The sequence below is a fragment of the Hippoglossus stenolepis genome, chromosome 13 (genome assembly GCF_022539355.2).
Source record: "Hippoglossus stenolepis isolate QCI-W04-F060 chromosome 13, HSTE1.2, whole genome shotgun sequence".
Taxonomy (NCBI): Eukaryota; Metazoa; Chordata; class Actinopteri; order Pleuronectiformes; family Pleuronectidae; genus Hippoglossus; species Hippoglossus stenolepis.
In genome coordinates this window covers 11,094,966-11,115,572 of record NC_061495.1, presented here as the reverse complement: position 1 = coordinate 11,115,572, position 20,607 = coordinate 11,094,966, and the positions used below count along the sequence as shown (strand labels likewise).

At 43.0% G+C, this 20,607-nt stretch overlaps 1 protein-coding gene across 1 annotated transcript; it reads left to right on the top strand.

Annotated features, from left to right (window-relative positions):
* The first annotated feature begins 641 nt into the window (after positions 1 to 641).
* On the top strand, positions 642 to 15,508 carry zgc:162707 (UPF0524 protein C3orf70 homolog B). The gene is made up of 2 exons (XM_035174942.2): positions 642 to 1,172; positions 12,708 to 15,508. The coding sequence occupies exons 1-2, from the start codon at positions 989 to 991 to the stop codon at positions 13,400 to 13,402; spliced, it is 879 nt and encodes a 292-aa protein (XP_035030833.1). The 5' UTR covers positions 642 to 988; the 3' UTR covers positions 13,403 to 15,508.
* Positions 15,509 to 20,607: the final 5,099 nt, after the last annotated feature.

The window sequence follows — 20,607 nt, the reverse complement described above, 5'->3', positions numbered from 1 at the left end:
GTTCAGATCTCCCCAATGCAGGGAATCGTTGTGTTTTAAACCATGTTCTTTCAGTTCATAGGTGAAACATTTATTTCTGGATGATAGAAGTTATGTTCGCGTGTGCGTGTGTGTGTGTGTGTGTGTGTGTCAGTGTCAGAGGTGTGTGTTTCCTGCTGACTCAGCTGCAGAGGAGATGGAGGCTGAGACACGACTCTCGGATGCTTTTATATAAATCAATGGGCTCGTGTAAATCTCACGCCCCAGCACTGAGCAGATGTTCGAGCTGCCACCTAGCGGCTGCAGAGGGAGGGAGAGAGGGAGAGAGCAGCTGGGTTATAATGTAATATGCTCTTCTCGTGTTTAATGTCTGCCTGCAAGTACCATACATCATTTATTAAATCTGAAAGCTTAATGCACTACCAACAATGTGAGTTTATATGACTGTGAATTGAAGCAGATGTGGCACAATTTGCATACAATCCTCAAATAAAACCCATGAGTGCTTATTTTTAGGTCAGTCTGAGTGTGAATTCGTTTCAGGATGCAGATCTTGGTGTTTTGAAGTTGTCAGAGGGACTGATGAAAGCTTTGTGTGTGTGTGTGTGTGTGTGTGTGATTGAAGTGCGCACAGCAGCTGGCTTTGTGTTGGCGGACTCCTCCCGCTGTGTGAGGAAGTTCAGACGCGCGCAGTTGTGCCGTAAACGCGCGTCACCAGCGCGCAGAGCAGAGGAGCTTCCCGACGCGAGGGGGAAGGAAGGAAGGAAGGAGAGGATGGAGAGATGCGTGGATCACGACCACGGGAGCATCTGAATATGACTCTTCACCTCCTTTACTCGCACTCCTCTTCGCCTGTGCTGTAGCCCAGTGGATATCCCAGAGATCCCCGCTGAGAGGTTTCCTGCAGGGGGCTGCGTGGATCGTTTCAAACCCCCGGCTCGGTCCTTCACGGGTAAATGTTGTAGTTTACTTGGCCGTGTGCGTTTAGGGGGATCCAGGAAATGTTGGCATGGCCGCCTCGGGAGCGCGCAAGTGTCCGAAGAGTGAGAAGTTGGACGAGGCGCAGGCTTTGGCCAGGAGCTGCGCGGGGAGACCAGACTTCCTGCCGTGTGACGGACTCTCCATCTGCTCGACGCACAGCCACGGGAAGTGCTTCAAGCTGCACTGGTGCTGCCATTTGGGCTGGTGTCACTGTAAGTTTGTCATTTTTTCCCTACATGGTTTTGATAATAAGTTCAGTGAATCACCAGAAATCCATCTCACTGGCACGAGAATGAGAAAAACAGATGCTGGGTATTTGATTTCTCTCCGCCATGTCAGGAATCCAGATGCTCAGACTCTGTATTGACTAAAAATATGGACAATTTATTACTAAAGGCTTGATGTGGCTCATTATGGGAGGTTATGTAAAGTCTCCTCACTTGACTATTGTTTTAATTTCCCCTAAAACTTCAAATTCATCTCACTGTCTTGTCTGTATTCCTTGCATATATAAGGTATACCATCATAGTCCTGTATAGATATTCTTAATGAGAGTCAAACCTACAAATAGACTTCCTTATATGAATAGTTGATGTGGTCTAAACAATGTAGGCTGAAATATTCATGAGCGGGGGCATGAATGTTTCAGGTCACGGTTCATGTATTTATCTGAATTTACTTGTATCTGTTTCGTAAACTGTTCTGAATTTTGATTTCCAGCCCAGTCAGTGTAAACTATACATATTTAGGACCTTGCAAATTGCGTGTCCAAAATACAGTTCTGTGTATCTTCTTTAGTCTTCATGATATGTTCAAAGTAAAAATAAATAATTGGAAATTTGTATATTTTAGATTTGTTTTCTGCAAAATCCACAAATTACAAGGCCTAACAGTCCCTGTAAATCCAATCAGGCTGCACCAAATATCATACACTTACATATCATCAAGATCAATGATATATTATGATGAAAATGTTGAAAAATGCCCCATCTCACAGTGTTAACAACAGTAAAAAATAATGAATGCATCTGCCACCTGATCTGGATCCTCAAAAAAAATTGAATGGGTTCTCCCCTGATCCTTCCACCAAGTGTCATGGACATCCATTCAATTATTTTAGTGTCATCTTGTTCACAAACAAACCAACCAGCCAACAAACAAAGGGACCAGGGTGAAAACATAACATCCTTGGTGGAGGTAACGGTATTAATCTTAATGTTTGATATCCTGTGTCTTTCAATTTACTTTTTATTGAACTCCAAATGGGAAAGGGGCTTAGTCTGTATGTATTCCTGTACATACTATAACAGGGTTGTTTTATGTCTCATCAAGACCATTTCCTTCAAAAGAGTCTACTACCAATATTCATGCATAATTCCTGATTCAGTAAGGTGCACATTTAAGTCATTCCTTGTTAACTGTTAGCCCCATAGCTTTGAGGAAAGCCGCACATCATTCGATACATTTCAATCAGATTTCAGTCGGGGTCAGTGCCCCCCTCGCCTCACCCCTGGATGCGCCCCTGCTTTCCTTACTGGAAATTCTTGTGTGACGTGACATGCATCAATTCAGTCATCAGTTTCATTTCTGCTTTCAGAGTGTTGTGACACTCGACATTTGTCTTAATGTCAACAAATCCCTTGAAAAGACGATGTGCTGATACGACTAACAAGTAAAGTACTGTGTCCGTGGAGCTAAAGCCTGATGTAGCTTAATCCTCTCCACCACAGACCTTCACTGTTGTTCAGGAACTATATACAACACACACATCGCGATGGACATGGGTATTAATCCACCGCTGGAAATAGTCCCTAAATATGTGTTACTCATTCTTTTATGGGCAACAATTACTGAGAACTACAGCCCAGCTTTCTTATTAAATTACTTCCCTTTCTGAAAAATGAATTATACATCTGTGACCCAAATTTAAAGACTTACAGCCTCAGTAGGAAGGAATGGGCTCTGGACTGAGTTCTATGGACAGTGCCAGGATGTCTGAAAGAGATGAATGAGGATACTCTGTGTTTTCTCTTGGTCTTTTCATGGCATTCGATAAGAATGCAGAACAATGCCAACATTTTAGACGTGCCAACGTGTAGACAAACGCCTCTTTTACTCTCCCTTTGCCAGTCGAGTGTTTGCCCTTCTGTTTTTCCCCCAGTGTGTAATGTTCGACGTAACAAATGCATGGAAAACCGAGGTGCTCTCTCGCCTAGCGTCCTCGCTAAATTAGGACGTTCACCCGGGTGTCATGTTTCCATTACAGCTGAGCTGGTGCCGATTAAAACCTGTCAACTGCAGAGTCATTTGACCTGGGAGAGGCTGCTGATCGAATCTATTCCCATTGCAGATAAAAGCCAGATGTGGGTGGATTTTTTTGACCAGTGGAAAAGGGCTAAAGTCAAGTAGTGACAAAATCAGCAGCCATGTAGTATTTGTGACATCCATATACCTCGGATATTTTGTCTCCATTTACACTGAGTCTCCACGTGACGCTTGATGCCACCAAACGGCCAAAAACTGTGCGTGAACCCGACAGGGCGTCCATCCCCTTAGTTCCCCCCCCACCCCCTCATCGCTGGCTGCCCTGAAAATCCTCAGATCAGTGTAAAACACAATCACCATCCACTCCACACCCGTCAGCCGAGGGGGGCTTACAGTATACAACTGCACTCGTCACATTGTAATCTTTGCCATGTAATCATTGGATTTAGATGCCGACTTCCGTTCAGAGCGAGCCAAGTGATTTGAAATATCTGATGTGGCATAAAAATGATGAATTCTCTCCAGTGTCTGTTGACGAGCCACACACGGAAATTTGTGATTTCTCTGCAGAAGCCTGCTCCGTTGTTGCATCATTTGTAAACATTTGGACTCGCTCCTCCTCCCTGCTCTGAAATATTCACCCCTCCGACTCAAAAGGTGCTGTGTGATAAACACACAGCCCTTTGTACCCATTATAATTCAGATGTGTCATGCTATTGAAGAGGGAGCCAGCCACATCACAAAGGAGCGTTCTCACCTTCAACATCTCTTTGCCCTGTAATTCACAGGTTCCCCTCGCACGCACCACAATGAGAGTAAACCAGCTTAGACTGCTGAATCAGGCACAACCAGGACACCCAGTGAGAAAAGTATAATGGCGTGCTTCTGCATGCGAGGTACGCCTGCTCGGCTCGGCTCGGCTCACGCCCTTCTTCCTAGAGAAGCATAATAATGTTGCGATTTTCCATTTTGAATGTGCCTACGCCTATTGCCTGGAGTACAAACTTGTTCTGAAGCTGATAATTGTGCATTCACCACAGGGAGCACGGCGAGGCGGCGTTTTTAATTACATTTTTTAATAGGTTTCCAGCGAAACAAACACAAAAAGGTCAGCATTTAAATTCTCAAACACAAATTATGTGTGTTTTCTTACCTTTAGAGCCGTGTGCGGTAATTACCTGCGACTTAGTTCTGGGGCTTCTCCTGTTTCCTACGTGCCGCGCGCAAACCGAACACCGTGTCACACGATTCTGGTTCCTGCACTCACAGGTCACAAATCAGCAAGAAGCAAGATGGGCCTTCTGGTCATTCTGACTTACTTTAAGCTTTGTGGAAACCTCTGGCAGAGAAACTGGGGGAAAACTGGAATTGGATTTAAGCGGAGGCGGTGTTCCCAGCTGGTGACAACATCAGTCCAAGCCTCTCATTTGTGGTAATTAGCTGTGTTTAGTGTCACTGCCAATATGTCATGTCTGATGAGGTTCTTGCTCACAGCAGCACTGGAACCACCTGGTCTGAATGGTGTTTTTTTTTGTCCTTCTCTTTATCCTCGACCAACTGATTACAATTACCAGGCAGAGCGATGAATTACTCATTAAGAAAATCTAACAAAGTCTAATGACTCCTGAACGGTCTTGTCAGTCTGTTCGTTCTCTGTCAGCTCTCGTTTTGTTCCTCCAAGCTTGTAGATACAAGAAAGTGGGATCTTGTCTGTCAGACTTCCTCTCGTGGTCTCGTCTGTCACATCACGCAGCTGTAGCTTGCAGATCTTACTAAAGTGAAATAAGGAGGTTTATTGGGTAAAGCTCTGACCTTAATTTGATTGATGTGGTGACCAAATCAAAATTAACTGCAGTGCTGAATCATAAAGAAAAGAGCCTCGGCTGTTATTAAAGGATCAATATATTGTCGGCGCAGGCCTGAGAGGATGTTTTTCGAATCGATTGATCGTGTTTGGGAAGCTGCAGTGCTCCGCCTGCAGGTCTCTCAATGATGCAAGCACCGAAATAAAAGTACGACAACTTTTCTCTTATGTTTGGAAGGAAAGGTTTAGATTGTCTCAGGTCTCCTTGAATGCAATGGCACATTTTCTGTTTGTGTTACTGTCTCCTCATCACAGCTCAGTGAGAAAAACTGAGAGCGAACAAAGGCAACGAGGATTTTGAAGCTAAAACGATTGGAATAAGCCTCATATTAACTCCGAGCTGAACTTTAGAGGAGATTTTGACGAAAGACGACTATCGTGTAATTAGTCCAAATGAAACCCACGCAGCCTCGTCGCAGACTTGTTCACCTCGTGACAAAGATACCGGGTGACTTCACATTATGTGCTTTGAAAAGGCAGCAGGTGGACTCACCTTGTATCTGCTATTTCTTTCCATTCATGGCATTGAATCTAAACGCAGGCACTTTGCCCTCATATAATTACACGGTTCAGAGCCGCTCGCTAGCTCCCCCCATCATGCATTAACAAAGAGACCAACAATTGTATCAGAAGAGGTTTTAACAGGTCAAAGTGGGAAGATGAAAAAAATAAATAATGGCTGATTGCTATTAAGCTCCTTCAGGTTTAGGGTCCTGGTATCTTTATGCTTGTTCACAGTCATGATCCGAATGGAACAGAGCCGTGTGCTTTTTCTACTGTAGCTGCTTTCAGACATGCACTGAACGCCAGAGGCTGTATGTGAGCACGCAAATGTCAGTTGCTCCAGACATTTTCTGGAACTTTGCCTGCCAACCCACATCCAGGAGTGAAATGTCTGGAAAAAATGTCTGAGCGAGCCCGTGCGAGAATACAGCATGAAAGTTTTATAGTGAGCGAGTGGGCTGATGATGACGTTTCTCACATGCGACGGGCGGCGAAACTGGAAGAACATAAATATCTCGAAGATGTCAACTAGGAAAGACCAGGAATTATACGTCTTGTCCTCCCTCCTGTATGAGCTACCCTGGCACAACCCCTCGCCTGAACTCTCTGGACATTGTCGTGTTGCTTTAAACACGTCCGACCCGGACAATCTCTTGCTGCTGTCGTCATATGTGAAAGGCAAACTCTGGAAACCCATTTTTCCCAGAGTTCTAGTCTGAAAACGGTTTATGATAAGTCAAGATGTCTGCTGCGAGGGAAAAACCCTGATTACCCACTGTTTGTCAGTAAAGCATCAATAGACCAGTGTGACAGTGTGATTTACAAACAGCCCCCATGTGTCACAACCCTGTGACCTGACACAGTTAATTTTGAGTTTGGTATGATAGTTAAAGAACAAATTCAAATGTATTTAAATGGAGGATTGTGGATTTTATCACCTATTCCCACTAACGTTGGTGCATTTATAGTCAGTATTGGCAGGGAGGGATAACTACAGTGACCAATAACTCTTTAAAAGCTCATATGGTCGTGTTACTATTGTGTTGGACTTGAACATTTCCTCTAAGACCTGTGTTTACAGCTGTTGAACCTCTGTGTTTGCTCTGTGAAAACAGCTCTGAGGGTTACATTCTTTCACTGTGGTGACAGACAAACACTGGATCTCTGACTGGCTGTAAATCAGGAACAGCCTCGGCCTCTGGAGCCACGAAACAGGAAAAGGAGTTTCACGTGACGCTGGGTCGGCCGTCCCCTCTCGCCTGAAACCTGAAACTTGCTGTATGTTGTTGCCCCTGCAGCTGCAGCTCCCTTTGTTTGCACAGATTTAAACACAAAGAGCTGCGGATGTGCGGCCAGACCCTATCGGCACCAGCAAAATGGGTGCAGCAGCTGTTATAAGGACAGTCTGTTAAGATTATTAATTTTATACAGCCACATTTTTCCAACATCTTTGATATGTTGCATTATGAGGCAGCTGGTTTTCACTCAAACATACAAATAGATTCAAAACTGAGGGGGTTGTTAATGACTCAGTCTCTATGAGGCTTTGATATAAACTGCTATCAAAATTACATAATCCGTAAAAGACAAGTCGTGCTCATTCATCTTTGACAACACGTTGAGCTCGTCGACAACAAACCTCGGCCTTCGAGCGTCTCCTCCCAGCTGCAGACTGTAGAGCCAGAGCTGGGATTTGGACGGAGCGATGTGGAAGCTCTGTGAAGGAGAGCGAGAGGCTGATGGGCTACATGCTGCATTATTAAGGGAGACTCCTATCTCCAGTATTAAAGCAGACTGTCGGCCAGACACAGCAGAGAACACATGAGGTTTGCAGGATGGAGACGGGTGGAGGCAGAGGAGTTGGAGCTCCTCGTTCCTCCTCCGCTCCTCCAGAGTGCAATCTGTAAATTTCCAGGAGTGAGCTGCCTGTTCTACGGCTTTCTCATTAACCTCCTGCACTCCTGATTTTCACCATGAATCATCTTTTAAAAAAACATATTTTGGCTGTATATAATGTTCTCTAGCTCCTTGTTCCAAGAGGAATTATTTTAACACTGACTATAATAATTAATCCCAGGTTTCCCTTTAAAGGGATAGTTCCCCGAAAAATAAAAACTACTCACCACTATCCTCCTCCTACTTACTGCTGCGGTTCTTGTGAGAATTCGTGACTGTCGGGGCTTATGGACACTTGGATGACACCACAGGAGCAGGATGGAGGCATTTTATGTTTTTCTTTCTATAGTTTTTTTCTGTTTGGAGAAGTGGTCGCTGTTTGCTTATTGGATTTGGCTGCAACGCTGTTTACCAGTGAAACTCCAAAAGTGTTTTGTGGACACTTCACCCACCTTAACTGTAAAGTAGAGGAGAGATTCACCTCCATGGCTTTTAACTGCAGAGGTCATGCATGCATAATGACATACTCGTATTGAAAAGCGGTTATTTGCTTATTTTTTATGTATCCAACAGCCTTGTTTCTGTTGCCTTCAGTTCCTGATCTCCTCAGTGAACTCCTCTGCAAAAATGTTCACATAATGAAAAGGCTTAATCCAATGAAGAGAAAAGAAGTAGGAATCATTCTTTCTCCTCAAAGAGCGACATGTTCTGTGGCTGCGTGTTTTTCTGGTCAGTTGAGGCTGCAGTCAGTCGAAAACATTGAGTCTGACTTTCCTCTGCTGTTGATTCTGTCTCAGTGTGACTGTGGGTGTGAAGCAGTGGGTCTGCAGTGTAGCTCCGACGGTTTGATTCTGCAGCACTGACTCAAAACCCTGACATTTACTGTCAATGCTGCACATTGCACTTTTTTTCACTCTGTCAATCATTATTGTAGCAAGACTTGAAATGTCTTGTGACATCACTTCGGCCGATTATCTCGAGGGAACAACAAATGCACAGGAAAACAACAAAAAGGATGAAAAAGTCAGATACATTACCAGTAACTGTTTCTTACCATTTGATGGTGGATTTGTTTTTTAACCAACACTATGAAATAAGATAATCTGATGATACTCAATGTTTGTTTTTTTTTATTATTATCAACAAATCCTACAAAAAGACCAAATCCCCATCTGAAAAAAGTTCCCAACCAAATATCCTATTTAGTCCTTTTTGAGTAAAGGTTCATTTATGCTGCCTTTTCGTACAAAAACAGATGCGTCCATTTCAAACGATGTAGCCGTCGCTGCCCACATACTGCCATGCGTCCTTTACTGTTATTATTGTTGTTTAGCAATACATCCAGTAGACGGCAGTGCAGACTCGAGAGTTTCTGACAACAAACATGGCAACGGTGGGATAGGTTCTGATGATGTACCTTAATAAAGAGGGAAAAGTGACCACGTTGTAAACAGCGGTGGTCCAACTTACCATCACAACTCTCCTCATAAAGTTCTTCCTCATGTCCTATGGCCGTCTCGATTAAACTACTGGCTACACTGCCCCCAGTGGTTTCCTGTGGTACTTCTCCGTTTTGTTAATGCCACCGCTCCGGCGACTGCCTTGACCGAAAGGCATTCTGTTTTCAGGTTGTCTGTTTATCCATCCATCCATCCACCAATCACCTGTCCATCTTATTCCTGTGACCGGGATATTTCAGGAACGCCTGATTAAACTTTGAATTTTTGTGACCTGTTCCTTCAGTTGGAAATAATGGGCTTGGCTGAGTGGCACAGACGGGGTGATGCACTCAAAAGGTTTTGAGCCATAAAGTATTGTTGCTTCTGGCCATTTCTGGGTTGTGTTGACAACAAGAAAAATATGTAATATATTCAGCATTTGTCTTCATTTTTGTTCTAACCTTAAACTGAGATTCGACTGAATGTCTTCAGGATGGTAAAATATTGCAATTTTTCTTTCATTGTTAGGACTGGGCCTCGTTAGGTCAGAAATACAAACATACACCCACACACAGGGACACACAGAGCCGGGAGGGCGAGCAGAGGCTGCCTTACATCTGACATTGTCATGTGTCGACTTCAGCACTGGGGAACACAGAAGGGTACAACTGAATATCAATAAAGCTGCTCGGACAGTGTTCGCTGTCTGTCAGTTACTGTTGGTTTCAATCCTCAGTATAGTATATATAAATATTTATACATAAAACCAAATATGATAAAAATATAAGGACAAATATAAGGACATCGATATCTCACTTCTTTATCATCCTGTAACAGCGTCAACTCCTAAACAGGAATCCTGTTTAGGAGTTGACGCACACAGTCAGTCCTTTGTGTGTAACCAGCCTCAGATGTTGATCAGAGGAATAGTGTGAAACCAATATATTATAACAGGATATTAAATCATTCATGCTTGTGCACGAGCATGATGCAAACAAAACTGGGACCAAGCTGTGACAACACAGCTCCGTGATGGTTCTGGTGGCTGTTGGAAGAATAATAATAATAGCATTTGTAACAGAATAGCATTTCTAATAATGTGAACTTTGTGTATCTCAAGCCTGCAGAAAGCTATATTTTGCTCCTGATGAGGATTCTCAGATTCCTTTTTTGCCAAACTAATTGATATTAATCTCACATGCAGTGGACTTTCCTCTGGGACTCAGAGAAACAATGATATTTCAAACTAAATGCGAAACTAATTCTGCATTCCGCAGACGCCCTTTTTAAATCTACACACAGCCCGTGTTTCTCTGACAAGGCCGGGGAGGACGGCCAGCGTTGGTGTGGGGCTCGTTCCATATGCCTGTCTGTTTTACTGTCTGCTGAAGCATCTGCCCGTCCCTCAGTATTGCTCTTTGTATTTGAAACTCCAGATGGATGAGTGCAATTAGATGTAATATGCTGAAAAACTAAATGTCAACACGTCGCCCTCTGCAGCTTTAGCACTCATTTGTTGCCTCTATCTCGTCTGCCTGAATGGGCTCGTCTCCGGCTGAACATGGGCCATTGAGTTTCTCTCATTAAAACAGAGGACGACGACTATTTCCCCTCTTGTCTTTATCGACATTAGCTCTCGTGTTTGGCTTTAACAATGTTTACGGACATGAAACTTCAGTCGTAGCCTCCTTTGATCGCTTCACATCGGTGGACAATAAATTGTGACTTTGAAATTGAGGTTGGTCATGGGAATCTTTGTGAAAAGTAGTTGACTTTATACTGAAAACATGTCGCATCAGCATTAGGAATTCTCTTTGTCCACTCAGCTAAACAGACACACGTTCCTACTCTGAAAGTAGTTATGACGTGTTCACTGTAACCTGGGAAATGAGACTGATTGACGGGGTCCCCCAGCCGCTGAAACAAAAGACAGGGACGCGGAGCGAAGAGGAAGCGATGCGTAGGCCTGTCATCTTCTGCAGTTCCTCCATCTCCAGGGAGCCAGTTAAACACACTTCTGAGCCACACTGCTCAGGCAGCACCGCTCGAGAGTATGAGGCTGCGGGCTTCAAAACAATGAGTAACATTCGGGAGCAAGTCATTTTCACACCAAACCCAGTACATGAGGCATAACTCACATGGACGGCGTGTTTAATATATTAATATTCTCCAGAATAAATCTATTTATGCCAGGATTGATGTGACGCTGTGCAGTGTTCTTTGTCCAGATGTGATTCAGCACCACATCAGGATTTCTGAGGTGTAAACGTAATTCTAAATGCAGTTTCATTTTTCAAATGAGTCTTGCAGCAGTTTGGAGGAGGGAAAAAAAATTTTCTACATTTTTCCCTCTGACAGCAGACGGACACATGGTTGGTTATTACAGACACAGTATTCACTCAGAGCCCACTTCAAAAACTGTGTCCTTGGCTGAGACTGTGCTGCTGCTGTGTTGCTCTGTTTGCTACTGTCACCCAAGGAACAAGTGTGGCTTTATATGATGAGAAGGGTTCATACTTGAAGAGATGAATTAATGTGCCCCCACAGCGTCATGAAATTCACTTTTATTTTTTAAAAAGAAAAGAAAAAGAAAAAGGGGTTTGAAATGCAAATGCTCAAACATAGTTTTATAATTTTATTGGTAAAGCAAAACCTAAGAACGTTTTGTTGTTGTGTTATATCGATAATTAACTTACTGGAAAGAAAGAAAAAGAAAATCTACTTGGGTATTAGGGCATGGCAAAATACTTTTTGGTTAAATACTGTATATTAGTAACAAGAGTTAACAGACGGACATGAATTAAATTGTATTTGTTATCATCTGTGACATGAATTGCAGTTTCTAGGTTGAGATTTTGCTTGCGTGCTGTTTTTCCTTTAAGCATCTAATATGTAACAATTCTTTATTAAATGTCAAAAAATGACCAGACCTAGGTTATATATATTTTTTAAACTTGTGTACTTACATTCTCCAAAATGTTTCCTACAATGTTCAAACGCAGAGAAATCCCCAAATTTATTCAAGTTAATGGGAAGTTTCATTTTTGTTGCCTTCTAATTGCTACATGTCTGCTTTACCTGTGGTGAACATGATTTGAGTCAGGTAGACTTTTCCCATGATCCCACTCTGCTTGACGACGTCATCAAATTAGATCAAATTCTGTTTGAGAGATCCTTTGTGGCCGAAGAAATTTTATCGCATTTCAAGTCAGTATTGTGAACATATTAGCAAACACCAGCATTTTGAAACATTCAGTTGACAAGTAGAAACATAAGCATTCATTAAGAGTCTTTTTCCTGTCCACCTGATGTATGTAATATTTTCTCCTCTAAGTCTGTGCTGATCTCCACCAAATCCTGAGGGAAAGATCCGGCTCCTCAGCTGCTAAATGGTGCACTATTTTCTCGAGCTGGTCTCTTACTTTGTCTCTCTGCTGCTTGGTGCTGAGCAGGTTATGCACAGATTTTTAAAGAGCTTTTTTTTTTTTTTTGCTGAAAAAGCTGCCGGTGATTAAAGTGAGCAGCAAAGTTTCAGAGACAGAAAACTGAATCAATAAGCTGAAATATTCTCAAATGCTCTTTAGTGCTGAGGGGAACTGCAGGAAAGTCAAGTGGTTATCCTTTGTGGGATGGAATGTTTATAAACAACATAATTCACATGCAATAAGCTAATGTAACAGAGACTATGAGTGATTTTCTGAACCATAGCATTTTGTCATAAAGTAAAATCTAACAATGAAAGTGATTTTCTGTGTTTTGTCTTTTCCCGTCTCTTTTAGGCAAATATGTGTACCAGCCCATGACCAATGTGTGCAAGCTCCCGAGCACAACCGTGCCGCAGGTCGGCTCCGAGTACAGCGACACCATCGACCTGTCTGTCTCCCTGGCCGAGCGCTTCCTGAAGCTCGCCCCCTGCTTCCAGTCCCCGCCTCACTTGGAGTCGCCGAAATACTGCGTCATCGCCGACCTGTTTGTGGACGACTACATCGTGAAGCGGATCAGTGGCAAGATGTGCTACGTGCAGCGGCCTCTGCCTCCCTTGCCAGAACCACCTCATGCTCCCACCCCTTCCCCGCCGGCTTCAGCCTCGTCTAAGCTGCCCAAAAATTCCACTCAGCCTCGGCCACCGGTCAAGCCAACGCTGCCAACCCAAAAACACACAGCTGCGGCCGCGCCCGTGCAGCCGGTCCAGCAGGTGTACAGTGAACACAAACACCCCTCCCCAGTGGATAAGATAAAGGGCCCCAAAATGGACCACTGCTCCTCTCCGTCCAGCTCAGAGGACTCTGGCATCAACGCGCTGGGTCTGCACTACCTGGAGTCGTGCGAGGAGGAGAGCGAGGAGGAGGACGACGGGTTGAGCTCGGACGGGAACTCGAGCCCCGGCAGCCTCTGGGATCAAGACGACTGCTCTGTGCTTTCTCCCTCCAAGTCTATGATAGAGATCATTGAAAAGATCGAAACAACTGTGTAACTGTCATGATACTGAGCTGAGGGGGAGCGTGATTCACAGCGATGAAGCATATTCATGAGAATAACACTGGAGGATTCATTTTACGTGGACCAATAGAGAACAAAGCCCCTCTGTAACGCTTCAGCAGGGCTGCGCCGGGTTGCTTTAATTTGAATCTGCTTTCCTGCAGGTGGCCGAGGACTGTACGCCTGCACTCTCACACAGCCTCTGCTCTGCCCACTAACCCTGCATGGAGTGAATTTTTTACAACTCATTACAATAAAGTAGGAACAGGAAGCACAAGCATATCAAGCACATGCACGGTGGCCCAAGTCGGCCCCAATTATACGGCGAAAAATCCGAAAATACAACTGAATCTATAGTGGGTGCACTTCCTTCAGAGGGAGGAAGGAAAAAGTGAAAAGTTGCCAAAACGTCTATTTGGTAAAAACACTGCCGGAGCTAAAATATGTACGATCAGAGGAGATATGAGTAGGTTTCATGATGATAATAAGCAGTTAAGTAGTTCTTGGCATTCTGGCCGTCGGACTTTATTCTAATTCGACGCTCGAGAGGCAGATAAGCATGGCATTTCTCGTTCTCGGGTCAGTGGCTCCACCCACACGCGTTAGCAATTCTGACACTTCAGCATAATAACCACAAGGCCAGCTACCTCTCGTGGGCCTAAAGCACATCAGCCTTTTAACCTGTTAATTACTAAGCTGCTGTGACAACTCCACTTTTATCACGTTAATACATTTTTAAAAAAAAGAGAGAGAGAATAGCCGGCTCACAGTTTGTCTGCACTTTACTGACACCATCAACACGAGGAGTAGTTAGGTAGGACAGTGTTCGACAATCAAGGATTACACAGAAGCACATTCCTATAAATGTACCTGCCAGTGAGGACCAAGGATAATCACAGACCCAAACTCATTGTTCTGACCAGCTTTGTCTGGTCGGGGCCGAATTGAAACTGCAGTGCTGTTCGTGGTTTAATGGGCCGTTAAGCAAAACATGACCCACACTGACCTCCATTAGCTGCCAGGAAGTTTAAAGAAGCACGGTCGTGTCTCTGGCACAGCGAGTCATGTTGTCGCAGCAGAAACTAGTAAGACCACTAGAGGGAATATATCCAACATATACTTATACTTATAAATAATTAAAATAATAATACTGAATCGTTATTTGTTTGAGAGAATGCTGACAGGGGATCCCGAGAAAGGTGTTCAGAATAGGTTAGACTTTATGTCAGTTATTTTGTACGAAGGGGCAGGAAAATTCACTTAACGCACCTTTAAAAGGCGATAACAGTAGGTTTGGAGTAGGTTGTTGAATAGGTGTTTTGATGTTGTGATGGACATAATGTTGTGCGAAATACACTCGAATATGAAACTATAGTGAGATTATTAGCCCATTATTAGTCAGTTAGTAAAAATGAAGCTGGGCTGGGTCAGCTGGCGTTTTATTCTTTTCTTTCTTCAATCTTTAAAGAGTTGTTTCCTGGAGCGTTCTCAGCAAACAAATCACTAAAATGTTCACAGATATGTATTAATGCAACGCTACAAGTACTGGATGGAAAAAAAAAGAAGTCCTTTTGCATGACTGCATTCTACGACAGAGTATTAGGGCCACTTAAAGGGAAAAAACGATCTGGAATTATGAGTAAACTAGAAAAAAGTCGTTATACTACAAAAAAGTAGTAATGTTGAATGAAAAAAGTTGCACATTTACTAAAATAAAGTTGTAATTTAATTTGAAAAAATAAAAATGCGAGAATGAATTGTAATAAAATCACGTTATTATTATTATTATTATTAGAACACATTTTTTCTTGTAATATTATAACTTTTTCTCATTAAATTACAACTTCCTTCTCAATCATTATTTTCTTCATATGGCCCCAATACTCCATCGTAGCATTTCTTTGCAGAAGTCCCTCCTGTCAAAAATCAATTTAACAATCGAGTGTTCAAAGAGCACAAATCCTGTATCTGTTTTATTCAGGGACAGCCCTTGACTATACACTGAACACAGTCCCGCTTACAGCAATGCAGTTGAAACATGTCTTATGTTCCTATTATTGTTATATTATTTTCATATGAATAAATCCTATAATGAAACTCACTTTGTTTGATCTTTGAAATGGTTTTACGGAGAGAAAGTTTAGATCTTTGAAATGAAGTCAAACTCTCTCCACCTGAGTCAGAGGTGATGACTAACACTCAGCAGAGATTTGGTGGACGCAGAGTGAGACGCACTAAAACTGAGTCATAACCCTAACTGTCGCTGTTGGTTTTGAAGAGTGTTTCTGTTTCCTGCTTTTGGCACAAAACATATATGAGAAATTGCTTCAAAAAGAAATTGCAAACCCAAAGTAGCTTGGAATACGACCTCTATAAAATAAGACATAATATTGTTTGAGTGAGACCTCTGCACCTCCGACCCTGGTGTTTCCCCTTATTGATCCACACCAATGACAGAAACCGTCCTGCCATGTTTTTCTTTCTGTGTCTCTGTCCCACACTCTTCCCCCACACTTTGTCTCGCAGCGGATTTTATAAGAGGCCATGCGAGCTCCTTTCTCACCTTGACTTCCAGCCCAGATTGATTTCTCCACGCTTCTCCTTTCCTCCTGCATTGTGTCTATCGATTCTTTGTACTCCGCCAGTGTGAAAAAGAAAACCCAAAGGCAGAGATGAAATGCTAATCAGTTTATATAAATATACATCACATATTCTGCTTGGTGATGTAGAGGAGGACTGCCGGAGAGCCTGGGTGACAGCACAGAGTGGGAGAGGAGAGAGATGGGAGAGTGTATGGAGGCAGGCACAGGAAAAGAAGCGCAATTGAAAAGGACGATGATGCAAGCTCATGTAAAGTCTTTGGATGGTGTGTGTGTGTGTGCCACACATGGTTGCGTGTACTTCAGTATTTTGAAATAATTTCCGTTTTTCTTTTTTCTTTTCATAAACTACAGACAGATTTCATGAAGAGATAGATCAATGTTGCTGCTAATCCCTTGCAGCAAAGTCATTCAGCTGGCAGGCACCTTGAGCAGCGTGGGGCTCACACACACACACACACACACACACACACACACACACACACACACACACACACACATATGGGAGAAGATATGAACCACATCAAAAAGCGTCCTTGTTGTAGGACTGCTGCACAAGCGGGGCTGGCACAGCACGAGTCGCACGAGCTGCAGAGAAACGTTGTCAGCTTTACGTCGTTTTGCTTTTCATCTGCGTTCAAACACATTAACCCGCTGAGGAGGTTTCCTTTTAATCTCATACAAATGAGTTTTCTCCCCAGGGGCACGTTATTAGACGAGTAACACCTACACACTCAGATGAGATTTTAAGAGACAATTTAAAGATATGGAGTAAGAGCAGAGCCTCACCTGAGTAAATGGAGAAGCATTAGGAGGAACTGGGACTAGAGTCACTCCAAAAATATATGACCTCCACCTTGACCTTTAAACCTACATCATGGCAAAACTCCACCAAGATGACCCAAAATTATTCTCGATCTGCCCCTCTGTCCGGATCCCCACCAAAAGTTAAGGACTTCTGTCGTGTCTCATCCTTCCCCTAAGTTTCGTGCAAATCCATTCAGTGTTTTTTTGCGTAATCCTCTTCAGACAGTGGTGAAAACATAACCTCCCTTGGCGGGGGTAATCAAGCATTTAACTAGACCTCTATTCATCAAACTATTTGTCTTCAACTATTTTATTGAGTCAAAAAGCTTTAATCCATAAAAGGTTTTCTCTCAGTGTTGCAGATAACGTTGTGTTTTCCTGTTTGGTAACATCCATGCTGGAGATAACCGGTGATAGGCACTGTGATTAGCACTCCATTATGTTAAAGCTGAGTATAATCATAAAATATATTGGCCTGTGTAAAAGTTAGTCGTCACTTGTCAAATATATTTTTTATCTTGTAAAGTGTCAAATATAACACACATTTGTTGGTATTATACTTATTGTATAATTTCAAATGACATTTATTAGAAGGTATAGGGACCTGGTTTCAAAAGGCTCCTGGAATAATGGGCATAAAAAAAAAATATATATGCAAATGTTAACCCCACTGACCTAATAGTCGCTCAAACTTTGTTTAAATCCTCAGAGCTTTACTTTAACCTCTTCTGGAGATCCCAGTTTTGGGGAAATGGCGCACTCAGTCAGCTGGAACAAGCTGACTGATATATCCTGAATATAGTGTGTGATCTTTTTGGACGGAGTGGAATAAGATAGAGTTTCAATTTTAAACTTGAAGCTTGTGGGACTTTTTTACAGTGGGAACCTGAAGGTTAAGGAGTTAATGCAATTTATAATTTGACAGTCCACATCACAAAAATCCATATCAGCTGCCTACAGGGAACCAGCAGCATATTGCAGGTACACAGCTTCCTCATATGTCCCATCTCTAATCTGAAACATTCAGAGCCAAACGTCTGCAGCAGCAGCACTCCGTTTCAAAAGCATTTTAATGTCCAATTTAACATCATACTGTCCCTGTGATTGGTCTGATGCAGGCGATGTGCAGGTACCAGAGGAACCAGCAGGCTGCTGCTAAACAATCACACACACGCACGACTTCTCCCCGGCCCTCGTGGGTGATAGCTTCCCAAGAAGCTCTAAAAACGCGCGGGTGTCACCTGGAGTGCAGCTCCGCACTCCCTGCCTGTAAAATATTCATTACTTTTTTCCGTCACTGTCTGCCCTCGTCTTTGAAAATGGATTTGGAGCACTTTTTTCCCCTTTCAGACACCGAGTGTGACTTTCTCCCTGCACGCTCCAGACATCAGCTTTGAGCGTTAGTGTTGATGGGCAGGACTGTGTTTGAAAGTATTTACCCCCTTTTTCTTCCTCCAAGCTACTTCACTCCTTGTGGTGAAGAGCCTGTGAGTTCTTCTTTTTTGCAGAATGGTAGAGTGATTCACAGTGGTGTATCTTAATGTGATTAGTTGCCTTTGTTGTTTTGGAATAGTCTGTCGTTGGAAAAAAAAAGCTTCACATAAAACTACTTTTTGAATGTTTAAATATCAGACTTTCCTTTTTCCAGTGGGAGGCTCTGATGAAACTATTTGCTCACAGTGATCCGGAATCAGATTCGGTAAAAAATTCACAATATTTCCTCAGTTGAAATCTATTGTCTTTGTACTTCCTGGCCATTGTCTGGGTTTTGATAGCAGCCATTGAAAGAGCAGCAGTGGTCATTATGGCCGCCCTCTCCAGAGTCTTTCTCTCTGGTTGCTGAATCTTTTCTCCCATAAATGTGATTTCTTTTTTCTCTCTTTTCAGTTTTAAAAAGCAGGAATAATGGAACATTAACTGATAGGGGTGGGGCCCTGCCTAAAAGTCTGATTGGCCCCTGAAATGCCCCTGTTCTCCTGGTAGTCAGTAAATAAAACAAAACATTTTATATCGAGGGCCCTCAATTCAAAAGTCCATATGGCTGAAACCACTTGAGTAACTAATCAAAAGCCTCCAGCGGTGGTTTTCAATCACTTGAACTCTGAGGACACACAGATTGCAATTTTAAATCATGCCAAGTCACGTACCCAAACCATAGTAATGGAACAATGGAGAAATTACACATGTTGACATTAAGAGACTGCAACATCATGAGGCCTCTTTTTCCTCAGCCTGAAACAGTCGAGAGCTGAATCATTCTCTATTCACCTGATGTCTCTCCAGTTCTCCCCCACATCACTTTGGACAGATGTGGCCATCATCTGCGAGAGCATTTCATAATGCTACCACTCAAAAATCGCATTGTTCTCCTCCGTTTAATACATTCCAAATGGTTTGCCCGAAATAGAGGGACAGAACTAGGCCAGCTTGGATCCAGATTGCTTCTAGCAGATATGACTGTAAAAAAGGGGATGTAAGCTCTCTCAATCTAAATGCCTGCTGCCTGTCAACCATAAAAAAAACATTGCTTTCGGGGAATTATTGCATTATGAGGTCTTAGCCATTAAGTCGCCCTGAGACGAGCTTTGTAGATCCATTAATGGATGTGGAGATCTTGAAGGAAAATGTTGTCCTAAAAAGCACATCAAGCTTAAAGTCAAGAATGAAAAACAACCACAAAGGTTTTGGAAACTTGCTTCAGAAACTTTTAGAAACTTTTGGAGAGAGAGAAGAGAAAAAAGGCTCAATTTATAGATATGTAGTATGTGATAAGCTCATTTGTGTTTGTATATTGTGTGTGTGTGTGTGTGTGTGTGTGTGTGTGTGTGTGTGTGTGTGTGTGTGTGTGTGTGTGTGTGTGTGTGTGTGTGTGTGTGTGTGTGTGTGTGTGTCTTATGTTTTTATGCCTCTGTGCCAGCTACAGTCAACGGCCCGGAGGCATTATGTTTATCTGTTGTCCATCCGTCCGTCCAATCCTTGTGAACAAGATATCTCAAGAACACTGGGAGGGAATTTCTTCAAACTTGGTACAAACATTTACTTGGACTCAAAGATGAACCCATAAAATGTTGGTGGTCAAAAGTCTTGTAATCCCAAAGAGGTATGAGCCAAAAGCTGAAATAGGTTCTGATATAAAGTTTCTAAAATGTCAGTGTGTTTAGCGTTCCACCTAACTGGTCGTCTCAAAAGTAATTGCAGTTGTTAGTTCAATCATGGCTCTTTGAGGCAATTCTTGGTCTTTCTCTTATTTTCTATCTGGGTGGCTAAAGTGACTGTCCACCCACACCAACCTTTAAATTGCATCTAAATAGAGGACATTACACCTACACCATCACACAGCCAGAATGTGGAAGAGAAATAGATGTTGCTCATGTTCTGTCTCTGCCCCGATAGCACAGCGTGTTAACAAGGACAATGTAATCTGTCTGTGTTTCAAGTCATAACACACATGGATGTCCACAAACAAAAGCTGCGGCTCAAACATAATGCTAACAATGAAAACAGACAAGCCAAGCCTCGGAACGATGAGACATTTAATGGCGACAGAAGCAAGGTGTACAACACCAGTATGAAATCAGACAGACTCATTTGCGTTTGAAAAGAGGCCTTGCTGTGTGTGTGTGTGTGTGTGTGTGTGTGTGTGTGTGTGTGTGTGTGTGTGTGTGTGTGTGTGTGTGTGTGTGTGTGTGTGTGTGTGTGTGTGTGTGTGTGCGCGCCAGAGAGGTAAGAGCAGGGGGAATGTCCCACAGACACGTCTGATTAAGCAGTGTGTAAATGGACCTGCTGGCTGGAC

Bases quoted from the DNA above. Each gene is read 5' to 3' on its own strand.
- zgc:162707 (XM_035174942.2), top strand. From the start codon at position 989: ATGGCCGCCTCGGGAGCGCGCAAGTGTCCGAAGAGTGAGAAGTTGGAC. The intron at 1,173-12,707 runs GTAAGTTTGTCA...CGTCTCTTTTAG, and splicing joins CCATTTGGGCTGGTGTCACT to GCAAATATGTGTACCAGCCC.